The sequence below is a fragment of the Coenobita brevimanus genome, chromosome 45, assembly GCF_032717465.1.
Source record: "Coenobita brevimanus isolate Jiangsu-jjx chromosome 45, ASM3271746v2, whole genome shotgun sequence".
In the NCBI taxonomy this organism is placed as follows: Eukaryota; Metazoa; Arthropoda; class Malacostraca; order Decapoda; family Coenobitidae; genus Coenobita; species Coenobita brevimanus.
This window is the reverse complement of record NC_136998.1, coordinates 32459821-32479852: the sequence shown is the minus strand read 5'-3', so window position 1 is coordinate 32479852 and position 20032 is coordinate 32459821. Positions and strand designations below refer to the sequence as shown.

Below are 20032 nucleotides of genomic sequence, written 5' to 3'. Positions count from 1 at the left end.
TTATTTTTTTTTGCGTTTTACTCTCCTTTTTTGTCTTGCGTCATGTCCAGCTGTTTTGTCTTGCGTCATACCTTACTTTTTTGTCTTGTGTCTTACCTTACTTTTTTGTCTTGTGTTTTGTCCTATATTTTTGTCTTGCTTCTTAGTCAGCCTTGAACTCCTTCTTTCTTTGATTTTTTTTTTAGTTGGCTTTTGTTCCTGGGGTTAATTTTATGGGTGTTTTATCTCTGTTTTGATCCTTGTTTTTTCCATCGATATCTGTAGCTGCTTGTTTTATTTTCCTCAGTGTTTGGTTTTACAGGAGTTATATTGGATTTTGTTCTTAGTTTCTTCTATTTAGCGATTTATTTGGTCTGATTCTCCTCTGGTTTTTAAGGTCACTGGTTTTATTCCATACTGTATCTGTTTATCTGTTTTAATTGCGGTTTTGATGATTTATTTCCCCTCTCTTTGTCGTCATGGGGCTTTTCCGGACCTTTAATTTGTGTCATTTTCTCTTTATTTTTTAGGTATCTTTTTGTGGCGTCTTTCTGGTTATTTTGTTTATGTCAGTTTTTAAAGTTATATGTCTTTTCCTTGGTTTTGTATATATATTTTTCCCTTCTCTTTTTGCACCTCTTATATTTAACATCTCTCAATTCTGTTTTGTTTCTCTCTCTCTCTCTCTCTCTCTCTCTCTCTCTCTCTCTCTCTCTCTCTCTCTCTCTCTCTCTCTCTCTCTCTCTCTCCCATACATCATCGCACTCTCTTTTATTTTGCACTTCTCTCCCTGCTTTCCCTCGTCCTTCTCTGTCTCTTTTTCTTTCCCCTGTCTCTCTCTCTCTTCTTTCCTCCTCCTCTCCCATCACGCTTCTCTCCCGTTCCCATCCTTGACTCCCCCTGTCTCCTTTCCATCTCTGTCCTCTTCTCTGTCTTTCTCCCCACTTCTTCATCTTTCAATCCCTGTCGTTTTTTTTCCTCCCTTTTCTCTCTCCTTCTCCCATCTCTCTCTTTCCTCCCTACTTCGTCGTAGTCGTCTCCCCACCTTCCTCTCTCTCACCTTTTCCAGTTTCTCGCTTCCTTTTTTTCTTCTGTCTTCCTGTTTCTCTCGTCTCCCCACCCATTTCCTTTACTTTCCTCTCGTTCTCATCTTTCAGTCGCCTCCCCTCTCTCCCCCATCATAAATCCACACCCTATCCTCCTGCTCCCTATTCCAATTTACTCCCCTCAATTCCAACCCCTCCTCCACTCCAGCTTTACACCTCCCTTCCCCTCCCCTCCTTCCTCGTAATTCCTCCCCCTCCCTGGAGATCTACGCTGTGATTCATGATATGTCGCATACCCTCTTCTATATATCATCCTGGAACCTCCCCCCTCCCCTCTTTCTCCCCTTCCCCTCTCTCTTCCCCTCTCTTCTCTCTTCCCCTCCTTCTCTTACCCGATTTTTTCTTTCCCCGTCTCTCCTGTCTCTATCTCTGTCCCTCCCCTCCGTCCCCCTCTTTCTCCTTCTCTGCCACACCTTTCCGAATTTTGTCGTAATTTTTTCATCCGTTCCCGTCCTCTTTTATTTCTGTCCTTCTTCATATCCCCTCTTTTTTCTCCCCATCCTCCTCCTCTCCCCTGTCTCCCCCTCCCCTGATCCCCTGTTCTTTCTTTTCTTGTACCTCCCTGTTCTGTCATATTCTTTCTCTGTTCCCTTCTCAGCTTTTTCTGTCACTTTTCTTTTACCCTCCGTCCTCCTTCCAACTCTCCCTCTCCCCCCACCCTTTTCCATTTTGCTTTCTTTATTCTTTCTTTCTCTTGTTCCTCTTAATATTTTCTGTCACTCACCTGTTATCCTGCCCACCTTTTCTTTCCTCGCGTTTGATCTCCTCTTACACCACTTTTTGTTCTGTTACTTTCTTTCTCTAGTCTTATTCTCTCCACCCCCCCCCTTTTTTTTTTGTCTATTGCTGTTTGCTTTCTTTTGTGCTCCTTTGTACCCCCCCCTCCTTGTCCCTTCCCCTCTCCCTGCCTTTCCTTCCCCCCTTCCCCTCCCACACTTCCTCTTACACCTCTTATTGTTTTCATTTACTATCCTCCAAATTTTACTGTCACTTTCCTAAACACATTTTGTCTCCCCCTCCTTCCCCTCCTCCTCCCTTTCATAGTAGTTCTCATCTCTGTATGTTCTCACTTCCTTGCTTTCCTATATTTAGTTTATCCCATTCCCTGTCCCCCTTTTATTTTTCTTCTCTTCTTATTCTCCTTTTCTTCTTTATTTCTTTCTCTCGTTCTCCCTTACTTTATTCCCACTTCATCCTCCCCTTTTACTGTAATTCCCTTCTTTATCGTATGCGTGCTCTTCTTTCTGTGTCTTTGCTTACCTCTCTCTTCTTTTCTTCCTTTCCACCCACTTCACCTTATCATCATCATCATCTTTCCCTTTCTTCTGTCTTAACCCCTCCTTCTTCATTTCTCTCACCTTCCATCACCTTCACCGTTTTCTTCCCGTCATTTCTCTGTCGTCCTTCTCTGTCTCCTCCATTCCCCTCTCCTCTCCCTCTTCCGTCATCTCCCTCTTCATTCTTCCTTCCTCCCTAATATTTTTCCCTTTCCCTCTTTCCATTTCCCACACCTATTTTCTACTGCTTTTACCTCCACCTCCTCATATTTCCTTCCTTGTTCCTTTTCCCCTCTTTCCCCTTCCTCTTGCCTGTCTTCTAAATCTTCCCCTCATTCAATTCCTGTTCGTCTTACCTCCATTTTCCTTCACCTCTATCTCATCCTGTCACTTCAGTTTTAACACACTTCATTTTCTTCCTTTGTATCTGTCTCTTCACCGTCCCTTTCCATTTGCACACACGCCCACATTTTCCTCTTCCATCTTCACTTCTCCTTTTCTTACTCTCTCCCCTCCCTGCTATCCTTTCTTCCTTCCCTTCCACTTCCCCTCATCCCCCTCTCCTCATATCCCTCTCATTTCTGTATCTCCCCTGACCTCCTTCTCCTCTCCTCTCGCTTCTACCCCTTCCTCCTCCCCACATCCTCCCTCACATTTATCTCTCCCCATTCCATCCCCCCCCTTCATCTCTCACCTCTCATCACCTCTCCTCATCTTAGTCTCTCTCCTTTTCCTTCCTCCTCTAGCTCATCCCTTCACTCATCTTTCTACATGTAATTCCTCCTCCCCTCTCCCTTCCGTCTTCCACCCCTCCTCCTCACGTTTCCCTTCCCCCCTATTCTCCCCTTACCCATCTCCCTCTCCACCCTCCTCTGCTCCTCCACCCTTCCCCCTCCCCACCTACAGTATCTCCCCTCCCCTCCCATCCCCCTATCCGAATGATTTACATAATTTTATAGATCCGGCGTAAAAATTTATCACGAGTCTCGGATCCGGCCTGCTTGTTTGTTTACTTGATTGCTTGTTTGTGCAGTTGTTTGGTTGTTTAGATTTGTTTATTTTTGAGGTTTGGCGGTGTCTTAATTGGTTGTGTTCTTGACGACGTTTGCTTGTAAAAAGTGGATGAAGGAATGTGATTTTGAAATTGTATCTCACACACACACACACACACACACACACACACACACACACACACACACACACACACACACACACACACACACACACACACACACACACACACACACACACACACACACACACACACACACACACACACACACACACACACACACACACACACACACACACACACACACACACACACACACACACACACACACACACACACACACACACACACACACACACACACACACACACACACACACACACACACACACACACACACACACACACACACACACACACACACACACACACACACACACACACACACACACACACACACACACACACACACACACACACACACACACACACACACACACACACACACACACACACACACACACACACACACACACACACACACACACACACACACACACACACACACACACACACACACACACACACACACACACACACACACACACACACACACACACACACACACACACACACACACACACACACACACACACACACACACACACACACACACACACACACACACACACACACACACACACACACACACACACACACACACACACACACTTCCATCTCTAGAATTTACACCTCTCTCACGCCTCACCTTAACTTCCCACACCTTTCTCGTATCGCCAAGGTCATGCACACTTTCTTGAAGCTCTTTTCATTCCCAGTCCTCGTCTAAACTTGTCTCAGCTTTTACTTCTCCAACACCAATCTCACTTCTACAAATCCTCTCCTACCTTTAAGTCGTTCATATATTCTTCTCACTCATTTCTTCAGCATTAGTTTTCATTCTTCCTACCGTCTTTTTTTTTTCATCGCTCTCGCAGTCTTTTTGTCGATGTTTCAGTACTGTCTTTCATTTAACCCACACTTCTTATTCTCCATGCATCCATCTCACTGCCTTTTCCTTTACCCTGATACTTCTCCATCACTGCTAATTTTCCATCTTTCCACCTCTTACTCCTTATATCCTTGTCACAGCCGTCTTCCTCTCATTCTCCATGTTACCCTCTCCTCATATCTCCATCCCCCTTTCACTTCCCAAACGCCACTAATCCTTCACTCATCCCTCTGTTTTTTCCGTCATCCCTGTCTTATTCTTTCGCAACTCACTTCTCCAACCCCACCCATCTTTCACGCAACACTTTTACTTATCCCTTCCCTCGCACTTCCCCACCATCTTTCTTGCTTCAACGGACCGTCCTAATTTCCCACGTCCCTTTCGCTTTCCTCTGTCAGCCTTCTTACACGCTTCCTACACCCCTCTTATAGCTCTCACACATCATCATCATCAAGGTTGTCGTCGTCATCAGCATCATCACATTCTTCTCCTATCCCTCTCACACCTCTCTCCTCAACACATCATCCCAGTCGAACGCAGCACCGGCAGAGAAGGGTAATAACCAGCCAAATCGCTCACTTTTATTTCTTCCCACCCTCATTTCATCCAGCCCCATCACACTCTTCTCCCCTCCCTCTCCTATCCCTCTCACAGCCCGTCCCCCACCCCCCACAGATCACCACGATGCAATACAATACGGAACAGAGCATCTTCGTCAAGGTGGAAAATACGACCAAACACGTCAGTATATCTTTTGCTTTTCCTCACACTCATTTCTCCCGGCACTCTTCTGTCGCTCTTGCATTGGTCCTCTCTCATACCCCTCTCACCTCACTCTCATGTCTCTCAGCACCCTCCTGTCTCTCTTGCACTGCTCGTAGCTCTCTCACTCCCCTCTCACCTCACACTCATTCCTCCCAGCACCCTCTTGTCCTTGCATGCTCCTAGGCCTCCCATACCTCCCTCACACCACCGTTTCCCCTCTGTAGCTCACTGGGACCGTGTTTTAAAAGACCATAGCATCACCTTGAAACTGGGGAAGGGGGCCAAACATGTCTCCTTGCTCTCATCTCCGCCAGGCCATTGTTTTCAGCCCTCTAAACCTTCTACCAGCCCTCTCACATCCCTCTCACATCTCTCTCTCCCCCCCTACACATCACTGGACTCTTACACAACATTGCCCAGATGGTTAGCCTGAAAAATGGACCCCAAACTTAACATTTCCCTCGTTCAGTATCATGTTACTTCACTCTTACGACTTTAGGTTTCCCACACTCCAATAAGCTGTCACCTCTCTCTCTCTCTCTCTCTCTCTCTCTCTCTCTCACACACACACACACACACACACACACACACACACACACACACACACACACACACACACACACACACACACACACACACACACACACACACACACACACACACACACACACACACACACAAATATATTCCTCTCTCCCAGCCTGGTCACATCCTTCTCTCACAGATCATGGATCAGAACGTCATCTTCAAGTTGGAAAAGGGGACCCAGCACACACACACACACACACACACACACACACACACACACACACACACACACACACACACACACACACACACACACACACACACACACACACACACACACACACACACACACACACACACACACACACACACACACACACACACACACACACACACACAAAATGTTCACTCTTACTTTCTACCTCTCTTTCTCTTTTTCTTCTTTCTTTTTTTTTTTTTTACCTCTCCCTAGCATCCCCCATCGATCCCACCCCTCTCCCATCCCTCTTGCATCCCTCTCACCCTCTGGACATCTCCGGGGCCTTACACAACATGGGTCACAGGGTCACGTTTAAGATACAAGACACCAGACGCGAAAATTTCACTTTATTTTATTTTTTTTACCATTTTCTCTCCTTCAGGGCCTCTCACCCACTTCAGCCATCTCCCACTCATTTCAGCACTATCACTGCCCTGTTTCATCCCTCTCTCATCCCTCTCTTCCTCCATAAATCTTCAGGATTCTTTAAAATTTCTGGCAGTGACTGGTCTTCAAGGTGGACAATGGGACAGACCACAGTAATTATTCCCCGTTTATCTTGCCTCAAATCTCCAGGATTCTACATAGCACGGGTCAGGACAGAGAGAGAAACCAGTTGCAGAAATGTACTTTTTCTTTTTATTTCGGTCACATCTTTTACGAATTTTCTACTTCTCCTACCTCACTCCCAGCCCTTTTCCAGCCTTTCCTTGTCAGTTGCTCCACAGGTCACTGGTACTCCTTAAAACACGGGCCAGAGCGTCGTTTTCAGGGTCGAAAATAGCACCAAGCACCCCAAACTCTTCTCTTCAGGGTTTCTTCATTCCCACGTCTGTCACTGTCTAATTTTTTCCAGCTCTCTCACACCTCACTCACACCTCTTTCACATCCATTTCTCCCTTTACACAACAAGGGCCAGTGCGTCGTCTTTAGGGTGAAAAAGGGGGAACAGATGCATTTCATCCCCTCTTTCATTTCCCTCCCAGCCCTCTCACAACCCACTCTCCTCGCACAGGTCACCGGGACTCTACACAGCACGGGACAGAACGCCAACTTCAAAGCAGAGAGGGACCCAGCCACAAAAGTTAATATATTACTGTTCCTATTTTTCTTAGACAATTCCATGTACCGCTACTCTCTCTCTTTCTCTCTCTCTCTCTCTCTCTGTCACACACACACACACACACACACACACACACACACACACACACACACACACACACACACACACACACACACACCTCTCACATCCCTCTCTCTCCCTACAGATCACCGAGACCCTACAGAACGCGGGTCAGAGCGTCATCATCACTATAGAAAAACATAAGTTCCCCAGAATATTGTTTTTTTTTTTTTTCATTCGCGCGTCTCCTATCCCTCCCACATTTCTCCCAGATGTCTCACACCCCTCCTAGCCCACTCACAGCCCTCTCACATCCCTCGCAGATCACCGGAACCCTACACAATACGGGTCAGAGCGTCATCTTCAAGGTTGAGAAGGGCACTAAGCACCACGTCAACATCACAGGTGGCCCCCTTGTCTACAAATACCGCTTCGAGGACCTCTATATCCACTTCGGTGTAGACAACGACAAAGGCTCCGAGCACACCATCAACGGGGCCAATTTCCCGGCGGAGGTAAGTGTTCAGTGTTGATGTTTTCAGCGTCAGGGTGTTCAAAAGGTGAGGTGTTTTTAAGTCTAGGTTTCATTGGCAGAGGGTGATCCTGGCCTGGGTACTTATAGATTGGGGTGTTCAGAAAGTTCAGGTGTTCAGAAATTGAGTGTTCAGAATCCAGGCTTCTTAGGTAGGCAAGGTTTAGGTGTTCAAGAGATGGACGTTCATAGTTCGAGTGTTCATTGTTCTGGTTAATGATACAATTGATGAACATACAGTGAATTGCACGAATTTCCGGACAGAGGTGAGTACTTCGGGGTTCAATTAGTGTTCACACGTAAGGTGTTGGTAGTTCAGGTATCAGTAATTTAGTGCTTAAAATCGAGCCTTAAGAATGTTTTAAGATCGTGTGTTTAAAAAAAGGTGATCAGATTGTGGGTTAGAAGTAAAATCTGAACCCTAAAATTCTGATGTGTAAACAATTTTGTGTTCGAAGTTGGAGAACAGAGTGTAGGATCAGAGAGTTAAGGCGTTTAAAGCCAGCATTTTCTCTTTATATTGTAAAATTGAGTCGTAAATAATATCGAGTATTCTAATTCTGTGTGTTCAGCTTTGGTGCAACATATCAGAATAATTTCTTGCATTTGGTGACGTCTTTGGTAAGTTTACGTTTGCTCTGTGCTGACGCTTTTGATCAGTTCAGGAGAGCGTTGTTAAATTGGAGGAATTGAATTAGGCTTTCATCAACTCCTTCTAATGGCGTAGTCAGGTCATCACTAATGAAGGTGTCAGGGTGGGGCGGCCTGACCCATTTTGAGGGAAGGGGGAATACCTACACAGTCCGCACACATTAAATGATCCAAAATTTCTACGGACGGGTAATGGGGGCTTTCTTTTTTCTTTTTTTTTTTTTTTATTGAAATCGTGTGGCATCAGCAAGAATAAAAAATAATATTGTTGGGCTGTATAGGTTGATCAAAATTAGATGTTCAGATCTAGGTACTAGGAAACTGGTTGTTCACGATACACTCCAAACGTTCACATCAAGGCGTCAAGATGAACAATTAACCTCATGAGTTCCGTGATATAATCTTTGTTCCCTTTTAATTATATTCAACTTGGAGAAAGACATTGGGTTGTAAAAAGGGGTTGATGGAGACTTTTTCAAACCCTATCACCACAAATCGTCTTTCCAGAGCGTCACAAAATCGTCTGGATTTAGCGAAAAAAAGAAGGAGTTCAGACTGAAGTGTTCAAGGCAGAGGCTTCAGGATCGATGTTCAAAATCAGTGACATTTAGATCAGACACCCATAGAATATAAGATAAAATAGTCACGAAGAAGAGGGAAGGATGTATGATTAATGAGGAAAAGATAGACGAAGAATATAAGAAAAGGAAACAAATATACGTGTGATATAAGGAGAGCGTGACCCTAGGGAAATGATTAATGGAAAAAGAAAACAAGATTTTTTTTTTTTTTTATTAAAGAAAGGAAAATAGGAACGATGAAAATCTCGCCGATTTCTGTGTTACTTTTTTCATTTTTTTTTTTTTATGTCTTCTCCTACCGAAACTGGAGGAGGTAGAAGAAGAGGAGAGGAAAAGAGGAGATATGGAAGGAAAGGAGAGGAAGAAGTATGAGGAGGAGAGGGAAATGGAAGATGGGAGGGAAGTGAGAAAAGAATGATAATTGATCAACATTTGTGCAAAGAGAGAGAGAGAGAGAGAGAGAAAGAAAGAAAGAAAGAAAGAAAGAAAGAGAGAGATGGGAGTAAGGAAGGTGGGGTGATAAGGATGGGAGCTTAACCCCATTTATATATCCGACCAAAACCTCGAGGGGGTGATCCTCCCTCTTGAGTGTGTGTATCACGAGGGGTGGAGAGAGAGAGAGAGAGAGAGAGAGAGAGAGAGAGAGAGAGAGAGAGAGAGAGAGAGAACTCCGAGACTGACGAGGAGTGCATAAGAGTGGGTCGATTGAAGGGAGAAGACGACGAAGAACAAGGTGATGGGATACGGATGGGAGGGTATATGAGGGAGGGTGGTGTGTCGTGGGAGTGGTTTGTTACTGAGTAGGGAGAGATGTAGTCGGAGTTTCACTTTTCCAAGCTATTTTGGGGATGGATAGACAGACAGACAAACAGATAGAATGGTAAATTGGAGGCAGACAGATGAGGAGACAAGACAGAGACTTACTGTTTAACTGACTGACTGAGATAGACCGACTGACTGACAGACTGATAAGCAGAAAGCTGAATAGACCTGTAGTTACACAGACAGACATGCAGACAAAGATATAGATAGTTAAAGACGTACAAACACACACATTCACACAGATAAGTGAATAAGTAAATCAATGAAAATACAGATAAATTTATATATACATGCAGACAGGCTGATAGATAGATCGAAAGATAGACAGATAGATAGATAGACATAATACGTAGATAGTGTACAGAAGAGAAAGGTAAGGCAAAAGGTAAACATAGATTGATAGGCAAAAAATAAGAACGATGAAAGAAGAAAAAAATGAAGAGAAAAAAATGAAAAAGGAAAGCAAGGCGTAAAAGGGATTTCACCTATCCTCCTTTACCTCTACCTTTTATTACTCTGTCAATCTTCCTCTCTCTTCCCCTTCTCCTCCTGCCTTCCCAGTTCCTGTTTATTATTCTCTTCCCCTTCCATTCATATCTTCCTCTCTCCCTCTCCTCCTTCCTTACCTGTCAATATTCCGCTGTCTCTCCCTTCTTCTTCCTTCCTCAGTTCCTGTTTATGATTCTCTTCCTTTCATATCGTCTTCTTTCCCCCCATCCTTACCCAATTTTCTCTTCCCACCTTCCTCTCTCTCTCCCCCTTCCATCTCCACTCATTTATTTTTCTCTTCCCTTTCCATCTTCTTATCTTTCTTCTCTCCTTGCCAGTTTTATTTGCTTCACTCCTTCCCCATTCCATTATTATTCTTCTCTTCAATTTCGTCCCTTCTGATTCTCGCCTTTTTCAGTCTCTGTCCTCCTTTCTATTTTCCCAACTCTGTCAGTTTTTACTTCCCCTCCTATTCCACTCCCCTCCTTCCCTCTCTTTATCCATTCCTCCCTACCCCTTCCGTTCTACCCCTTTCCTTCTGCATATTCTTCTCCCTTCCTCTCCTCCTGGACTCAGTCTCCTTACCCACTCTCCAATATTTCCTCTCATATCCTCCCTACTTCCTACATATTTCTCTCTCCCTCATTCCCATTCCTCTTTCTCCCTTCCTATATATTCTTTTCACCTCCCCTCCCTCTCCCTTACCTATTTCTCTCCTTCCTTCCCCTCCCTCTTACCTGTTTCTCTCCCTCCTTCCCCTCTCCCTACCTCTTCACAACCCTGCTATAAATCTAGCATCTCTATTACCTCCTCCTCCCCCTCCCTTCTTCTAGCTCCTTCTTCCCCTCCCCTTCCCTCCTGTACCCCTTCTTCCCCTTCCTTCCTTCCCTTCTCCCTCCACTCCATCTTTCTCTCTCCCTTCCCTTAACACCCTCCCTCTTTCCTCGTAAATCCCCGAATTCTCCCTATCTTCTTCTCTCCTTATCTTCCCTATCTCTCCTCCCTTCATTTCCTTTCTCTCCCCTCCTCCCTCTTTTCTCCCCCTCTTCCTCCTTTTTTCTCCCCCTTACTTCTTTCCTCTCCCCCCCCGTCCTTCTTTTCTCTCCTCTCCGTCCTTCTTTTCTCTCCTCTCCGTCCTTCTTTTCTCTCCCCCCCGTCCTTCTTTTCTCTCCCCCCCCCGTCCTTCTTTTCTCTCCTCCCCGTCCTTCTTTTCTCTCCTCCCCGTCCTTCTTTTCTCTCCTCCCCGTCCTTCTTTTCTCTCCTCCCCGTCCTTCTTTGCGCTCCTCCCCGTCTTTCTTTGCGCTCCTCCCTTCCTTCTTTTCTCTCCTCCCCGTCCTTCTTTTCTCTCCCATCCTTCCTCCTTTACGCTCCTCCCTTCCTTCTTTTCTCACTCTTTCCTTCCTTCCTCTCTCATCCTTTTCACTCATGCTCTGTACTTACTAATTTCTGAATTTCTCTTCATCTGTTCTCTCTCTCTCTCTCTCTCTCTCTCTCTCTCTCTCTCTCTCTCTCTCTCTCTCTCTCTCCACCTCGTTATAATGATGGAGAATATTGTGAAAAATGCCCGGAAAAAAGACCTTAATGGTTGTAAGATAAAGGAGAAGGAGGAGGAAGGAAAGGGGAGAAGGAGGGAGTAAATGGGAGAAGGAGGGAGGGAAGAGAGAGGGAGATGAGAAGGAAGGAGGAGGAATGAGGGGGGAAGTAGAGGAGGAAAGAAAGAGAGAGATGGTAGAGAAAAAACCAAAGACAGGTTGAGAGAGAGAGAGAGAGAGGGAGGGAGGGAGGGAGAGAGCTTAAAACTTAAATACCGTGTCTATTCACACCTGCTAAATATATTGTATTCCATTTAGTAATTAGGTTACAAAAAATGACTGAAAATTGATGAGAAAGTATTGAAATTACACAGAGTTGGAAATGAAACTGCGTGTACACCTAGAAATACGTAATATTAATTGTGATATGGTGTGGGAAGGGAGGGAATAAGGAGATGGGAGGTGAAGGGGAAGGGGAGAAGGGAGAGGGATGATGAGGAGGGTTGTAAAAGAGTGAGAGGAGAGATGTGAAAGGATGGAGCAGGAGAGGAGTGTGAGAGAAAAGGGTGAGAGGAGTGATGTGGTATGGTGTGGGATTGGAGAGGAAAAGGAGAGGGGAGGAGAAAAGGAAGAGGGACAAGGGAGAAACATGATGAGAAGGCTTCGATATTTCATTCCTTACCTCCTTTAATAATCGTATACATGGAGATATTTTATTTAGCCTCATTGTTTTATTTAATGATAAGTCATATACATCAGCCACCGACAGTAATATCACTAATTATGTTACATTCCTCCGAAACAACTGGAGAAACAGGAGGAATTATGTCCGTATTTTCTGTTCTAAAAAACGGATGCAAAGAGGATGTTAAGAATTACAACTATCTCTGCTTCATCGTCGGTATACTAAATTGTCTGTGACGAATGATGGCGCTCTTTGTTCTTAGTGCTGATGTAACCGATTAAATATTTTGGGTCTCATATATTTACTCTGGAAAAGTGGGCTTCAGCTTTTTCCTAACTCATCGTATTCCAATTAAAGTATCGTATTTAATTTTGTCACATTTATTCTTTGTGACATTATCATTTTTTGTGCGTTTTTTTTTTTCTTTCTAACCTTGCTTTACATCAGTGTTTCATAATTTGTTTAGCATTTTTAGCAGAGCGCCTGTTGTGCATAGGAAAAGATAAGTACCGTATTAATAATTTCTGTGAATGATTTCCACGCATCGTTAATATCCAGTGTTTGAACAGTGAAATTCCAGCCACTTTTATTCATAATTCCATTCAGTTTTGGAAAATTAGCCTTCCCGTAATCGGGCACTTCTTCGTAAGTCACCTTAAAATTGTCTTCATTGAATTTGAGATGATGTTACTATGCAGTGATCACCTACTAAATTCTTCTCCTACCATGGAAGAGAGAGAGAGAGAGAGAGAGAGAGAGAGAGAGAGAGAGAGAGAGAGAGAGAGTATACAGTTTACCGCCTCATAATTCGCAGCACTTTAAATCATCTGACATCATCAGTTTTTCCTTAATTGGCCAAATTTGTAAGTTCTGACTGCCTAATTAGCATAAGTATTTATTAAGCTTACTAGGGCAATAACTTCTGCTGGCGTTTATCGTTTGCATGCGGCATGCCTCTTGAAGGAAGAACATTTGTATAAGTATACAGGAGCAGATCCTTCCAGACTGGTGTTAAAGCACACTTGTATACTCATCACACACACACACACACACACACACACACACACACACACACACACATATATATATATATATATATATATATATATATATATATATATGTGTGTGTGTGTGTGTGTGTGTGTGTGTGTATGTGTGTGTAGACTGCAAGATGGTAAACTGCTAGAAAAAGATTTGAGTTGGTGCCTCGTATGTCCAGTTCAGGCACTTAGTGTCAGGGGAACAGTTTTCATGTGATCCCTTGTAAAGAAACTTGCCATTGTGGTTGCACCTGATTAGTATAGTTCCTTTGATGACTGGAATGCACAGGCTTCAGCACCAAGACAGAGCAGTGTTCCCTTGAAGAACTACCATTAAGGGTTATGTTGAAAAGGGAATTATATATATTTATACATTACCGTTCCTCAGAGTTCAGGTGGAAATAAATTTATGTGATACTTTTTATCACTTAAATTACCATTATTCAGAATTGGGTAAAAAATATATATGGTCTGTGTATTAGTCAGGTAATAAAAAGAATGTTAGATGCTGCTTTGGATTTATTGACATTCACACTCGTGCGCGCGCGCGCGCACGCACGCACACACACACACACACACACACACACACACACACACACACACACACACACACACACACACACACACACACACACACACACACACACACACACACACACACACACACACACACACACACACACACACACACACACACACACAGGTCCTGGTTCTGGTTCACATGGGTTCAGGTCGATTCAGCGGGTTCCATGTGTTCAAGGAAAAGGCAGTTGAGTCATTATGCAGCTGATGAGGTCGTTGACCTGTGGGAGAGAGAGAGAGAGAGAGAGAGAGAGTTATAGGGGTTATGGATCATTTTTTTTCAGGATCGAGAGAAAGAGAGAGAAGTTATAGGGCATACACATCTTTTTCAAGTGTGTGTGTGTGTGTGTGTGAGAGAGAGAGAGTGTGACAGACAGACTGACAGAGGATATAATAGTAGTTATGGATCTTTTTTCTAAGGTTAGAAAGATAAGTTATAGGGGGATATGGATCTTTTTTTATGTTAGAGAGAGAGAGAGAGAGAGAGAGAGAGGTTAAATGGATTTTTTTTTTTTTTTTCAGTTTAGAAGAACTACGATATATCAAAGTAAAATTTCCGCAAAAGTGATAATGTTTGCGAAAGTAAGCTTCGTATCTTAAGACATATTTTTGTTATAATAAAATAAAAAATATCATTCTCTCTCTCTCTCTCTCTCTCTCTCTCTCTCTCTCTCTCTCTCTCTCTCTCTCTCTCTCTCTCTCTCTCTCTCTCTCTCTCTCTCTCTCTCTCTCTCTCTCTCTCTCTCTCTCTCTCTCTCTCTCTCTCTCTCTCTCTCTCTCTCTCTCTCTCTCTCTCTCTCTCTCTCTCTCTCTCTCTCTCTCTCTCTCTCTCTCTCTCTCTCTCTCTCCATCAATTTTTCTATATATCTACCAGTCGTACTCACTTCGCCAGCCTTGTTCAACACACATGCGAAGACCTGCGGAAGATCTGAAGAGATGTCCACATTCCCAAAGATGTCTATCACGACTTGCAAGTTCTCCAAACTTGTAGTGTCGACTGTGGTAGAGGAAGGGGAGAGGGTCGATTAGGCCTGATGTTTGAAGGGACGCAGGGCAGAGCAGGACAGGGCAGGGTAATGAAGAGGAATGCAGGGCAGGGTAACGAAGAGGAATACAGGGCAGGGTAATGAAGAGGAAGGCAGGGCAGGGTAATGAAGAGGAATGCAGGGCATGGTAATGAAGAGGAAGGCAGGGCAGGGTAAAGAAGAGGAATGCAGGGCATGGTAATGAAGAGGAAGGCAGGGCAGGGTGATGAAGAGGAATGCACGGCAGGGTAATGAAAAGGAAGGCAGGGCATGGTAATGAAGAGGAATGCAGCGCAGGTTAATGATGAGGAATGCAGGACTGAGTAATGAAAAGGAATGCAGGGCATGGTAATGAAGAGGAAGGCAGGGTAGGGTAATGAAGAGGAAGGCAGGGCAACGTAATGTAGAGGAAGGTAGGGAAGGGCAGCATTATTTAGAGGAAAGCAGGGCAGGGCAAGGCAGGTGAGCAGTGTGTGGGAATGTTGGAGGGGGATGTGACTGAGAGAGAATAAATCTTTCTCTCTCTAATTCTTTATGAATCAGTGTAATATCTCCGTCATCGACATCGATATCGTCTTAATCATAATCTAAACTCTACATCCCACAAATAAAAACAAATCACCCAGATGATTAAAAAGATTTATCACACCACAAATAAAAACAAAATACCCAGAAGATTAAACAGATTCGCCTCACTGAATTACTTGATATATCCAGTTTCCTAGAATAAGCTGGAAATAAGTCTTCATATTAAAGGGCAAAAGTTTAGCGAATACAGGAAAAGCCGAGGTGATGACATCTAACAAAGAGATGGAGTAGATCGCTATGTACATTAAGCTTAATCGCGGAAAAACAGGTGGAAATAGAGTACCGGGTATGTTAGGAGATTAAAAGTGGCAAAAGCACCAGATAGAACTATGGGACCTGAAGCAAGTCGTAGGGTAGGAGAAGAGGCATGTTAGGGCACTTTGAAGTATGGGGAAGAAGGGGTCAGGGTAGGAAAGCAAAGTGACCCTGACAGTCTTGTGTTGATGCAAGCATCGATCTTTGAATACTAGGGACCGTAAAAGGGAGGAAGTGCGGGTGACGAAGTGCTCCAGGTCTGTATGTGGATTTAGGTGACATAGCAGAGTGAAAAAGGACATCGAAAGAAATTGAAAGACCAGGGACGTGTTAAAGTAGACGTCGTGCAATGGAATTGGCTGATCAGGGTATGTTATGATATAGCCAGTAGAGAGAAGGTGTGGTGGGAGATTGATGACAGTATACAGATTAGAAGTGTAGTTAATGAGGGAAATGATAAGGTCTAGACGAAGGAGGAAGGATAGTGTTGAAATATGTTTTTAACTAGAGGTGTGACCATCTAAGAGTGTGAGAAGTGGCTTGGGGAGAACGAATCTGCCAGTAATCTATAAGGGGAAGAAGTGAAGCAGCTGGGGTAAACCGTAAATAAGAAGAGGATCAGTGTGAATAATCATAAGACTGCTTTACGTAGACTATTAAATAAGCAGAGAAACAGAATGACAGTGACTGAGGTTGCTTTCTCCTGCACTCTGGCACCACCAACCTGGAATGAGTAACATGTAGTGAGAATAGAGTAAAGTCATAGTACTGCCACCAAAATAATATGAAGCTATGGTATTTGAACTAGAGGAAAACAGAATCACATAAAATAAAGCCATGGTGTTGGTGCGAGAGTAAAACAGAATTGCCTAACATAAGTCTAGGATATGAGAGTCAGAGAAACAGAAACACATAACATAAAGCTAGGGTATGAGAGCCAAAGTAAAATAGAATCACATAGCATTGAGTTAGATATGAGAGCCAGAGTAAAACAGGAGGACGTAACGTTAAATTAGGGTATGAGAGCCAGTGTAAAACAGAATCACAAAACATAAAGCTAAGGTATGGGGGCCTGAGTAATCACATAACATAAAGCATGGGTATGAGAGCCAGATTAAAACAATCACATAACATAGTGCTGTGGTATGAGAGATATGGTAAAACAGAGTATGAAAATCAGCGTAACACAGAATGACCATATTAAAATGAGCGTAAAACAGAGGAACAATATGAAAATCAGCTTAAGACAGAGTGACAATATGAAAATCAGCTTAAAACAATATGAATATCGGGTTAAAATGAGTGACATTATGAAAATCAGCGTCAGAGAGAGGGACACTGTGAAAATTAGTGAAAACGAGTAACAGTATGAAAATCATCGTAAAACAGAGTGACATTACCAGTGATGTTAGCGAGAAGGTCCAAGTTCACATTCAGTCCCAACTCTGCGACGCAGTCTGTCAAGTATCCCTTTAATTCGGCCAGCAGTTGTCCCGTGAGGTCTTCGCAGAGTATTGTATTCTGGAAGCAGCCTAACACGTAGGTACGGCACGGGGGTATCAAAGACGGCCACGGACAACCTATTTCAACTGTAGAGGGTTCGGATGAAGGAGGTTATAAAAGGTGGGAAGAAAAGAGGTAGGCAGGGAAGGCATCTGAAAGAGGGAGGAGGAAAGAGGGAGACAGCGGAGGGAGCAGGAAGGACGGAGAAAAAGGGAGAGGAACTGGTAGACAGATGAAGATAGTGAATGCTGTCCTTCACCTATTGCTTTGACTGGAAGGTTAAGGAGGGTGTTAGTAGAGGGGCAGGTGAAGGAGAAGGCAAAGGAAGAACGGAAAAGACAGATAAACGGAAAAGAACGGGGTGGCATAGAGAGAGGAAGAAAGGCCCTGCCTCGTATGCAGCTTTGGCTGTGTGTATGGTTTAGACTTTAGAGCATAGGAATATAAATCTAAGTGTATTATCTGATGGAAGTTTTGGTTGATTCGACCCATCCATTACTAGTTAAACAATGCAAATAAAATAACGTCTTTAAACTAAGCTTGTGTTAGTAGGAGAAAGAACCTGAGTTAGAACGTCTCCTAAACTGTCTTTCAGCAATATCCATAAGTTGGTATTGAGTAAATGAGTGAGTGAGATGGAGCATCCTTTGGAGTATGAGTGAACCTGCATGGGGTGAAGCGAGTGTGAGTGTCTGTGGGAGTTGATTAAGACTGAGGGAGTGAGAGTATCTGGTAGAAACGTTCTTTCAGCTGCGTTAGGTTTAGTGACTGTGTGAATGATATGTGTAAGTGAATCAGTAAATACAGTAAATACTGCTGAAGGGATATGTGTGTGTGTGTGTGTGTGTGTGTGTGTGTGTGTGTGTGTGTGTGTGTGTGTGTGTGTGTGTGTGTGTGTGTGTGTGTGTGTGTGTGTGTGTGTGTGTGTGTGTGTGTGAGTGTGTGTGTGTGTGTGTGTGTGTGTGTGTGTGTGTGTGTGTGTGTGTGTGTGTGTGATCTGATACCAGCGAGTGTGCGAAAGAATGTGAGAGTGAATATGCATGTTAGAAGGAGAACCATCGAATGAGAGTGACATTCAGACGGCAACCAAAACACAGCCACATACCAAGCCAGTCAAGACCATTCTCAGTTAAGACGTTGGGCTGGTCGCAGGGCAGTAGACTCCCTGCCTGACTTCCTCCGGCCAGAAGACCCATGACGAAGAGGCTGAGAAGGGCCATCCGCATGGTGGTGGTGGTGGTGGTGGTGGTGCCTGTAGGGGAGAACGAGAGAGTGAGTGTGGGAGTGGGGAAGGTAGGTGAAGGGAGGGAGCGTGGAGAGTGAGTGGGAAATTAATGAAGGCAAGTAAGGGGAGGGAGAGTGAAGGATGTGTGAGGAGTGATGGGAAGTGGTAAGTGGAGGGAGAGTGGGCGATGAATTTGGAGTGTGTGTGTGAGGAGAAGGGAAGGAATGTAGAAGGAGGGAAAATAGGGGATGAGTGGGGAATGTTGTTGAGAGTCGGGAAGGAATGTAAACGGGGGAGGAATGGGGAATGAGTTGGGAATGAGTGTGGAAGTGGTAAGGCAGGTAAGGGGAGGGAGAGTGAGGGATGAGTGGGTAGTGAATGGGGAAGTGGTAAGGCAGGTATGGGAAGGGAGCGTGAGGGTTGAGTTGGGAGTAAGTGTGGGAATGGAGATGGAAAGTGACAGAGATGTGAGGAGTGGAGAATTAGTAAAGTTACGTGCTTATATTCCTTTTAACCCTAATTTTTCCCAGCTTTGCGTCTTTTTGCAGCTTATTTCACTGAGCTCGGTGGTAGGATGTGACAAAGATTCGGCGTTACATCCTTTCTCTGACTAACATCATGTTCTAGTGTTAACCTCGTATCGGAAATCAGCATTCACGATTGAGAAATGGCAAAAAATAATGCCAAAAGAACCAAGGATCAAACAGCTTCCTGTATATTGTTGTAAGTTCTTCGATAATGCTGTTTTCCAGTTAAAAGATTTTGAGCGAAAAAAAAGAAAAAACAGTTTAAAGAATAAACGAAATCTACTTATCTTTAGCCCATCAGGTGAATTTTTCTGTATATTACCAAGAGGGAATAAGGTAATAAAAGTATGGCTAGAGATCTTGAGTGAGTGATTATCAGAGTAACATCGAGATTTTATGCCGGAAATGTACACAAGTATACTATTTTATTTTGTTCTAGGATGTGAGGGCTGTCGGTTTTCTCTGAGTTAATCAAGACTCTTATCCAGTTCATCATCAGAGTTTTTCCCATAGCGAAAGAAAATCACCTGGTGGTACTACGAACTTAATAAAAATGGCTTGGTAGCAGTGAAAGGATAACCAGTTTTAATGAAGACTTTTACATTGTTTAACCACTAGAAATGCCCAGAGGTGAAGAAATCTTAAGAGGTAGCACGTATAAAATGGGTTTTATCTGAATTAACTTTACGAACGAGTTTACCTTGTTATTCGTTGTGGAAGAGAAGGTGAGTGCAGTGAAGTGGAGAGAGATGTGGAGATTCCGTCGTTTATAGGGAGCTGAGACCGAGGAGAATATAAGTGGAGAGGGAAGGGGGAGCGGATAGATGTAAGGGTGAGGTAGTGGGGGGAGAATGGGAGGCTGTGGAGGGAAGAGGAAGGAGAGAGGAGGAAAGAGGGGACGGAGAAGGGAGGGAGCGAGTTAAGCGTGTGCGGTG

At 44.0% G+C, this 20032-nt stretch overlaps 2 protein-coding genes across 2 annotated transcripts in view; one reads left to right on the top strand and one right to left on the bottom strand.

Moving 5' to 3' along the window:
* Positions 1 to 20032, top strand: part of CARPA (Carbonic anhydrase-related protein A) — a 556097-nt gene that overhangs the window by 297339 nt on the left and 238726 nt on the right. Inside the window, exon 4 of the mRNA XM_080271217.1 lies at positions 7384 to 7575. Within this exon, the coding sequence (XP_080127343.1) occupies positions 7384 to 7575 (192 nt within the window). The remainder of the gene's footprint in view (positions 1 to 7383; positions 7576 to 20032) is intronic.
* Positions 13919 to 18637, bottom strand: LOC145398328 (uncharacterized). The gene is made up of 4 exons (XM_080271216.1): positions 18451 to 18637; positions 17243 to 17431; positions 14859 to 14971; positions 13919 to 14195 (listed from the first exon to the last, which is right to left on the bottom strand). Exons 1-4 carry the CDS (start codon positions 18569 to 18571, stop codon positions 14148 to 14150), a joined length of 471 nt encoding a protein of 156 aa, XP_080127342.1. The 5' UTR covers positions 18572 to 18637; the 3' UTR covers positions 13919 to 14147.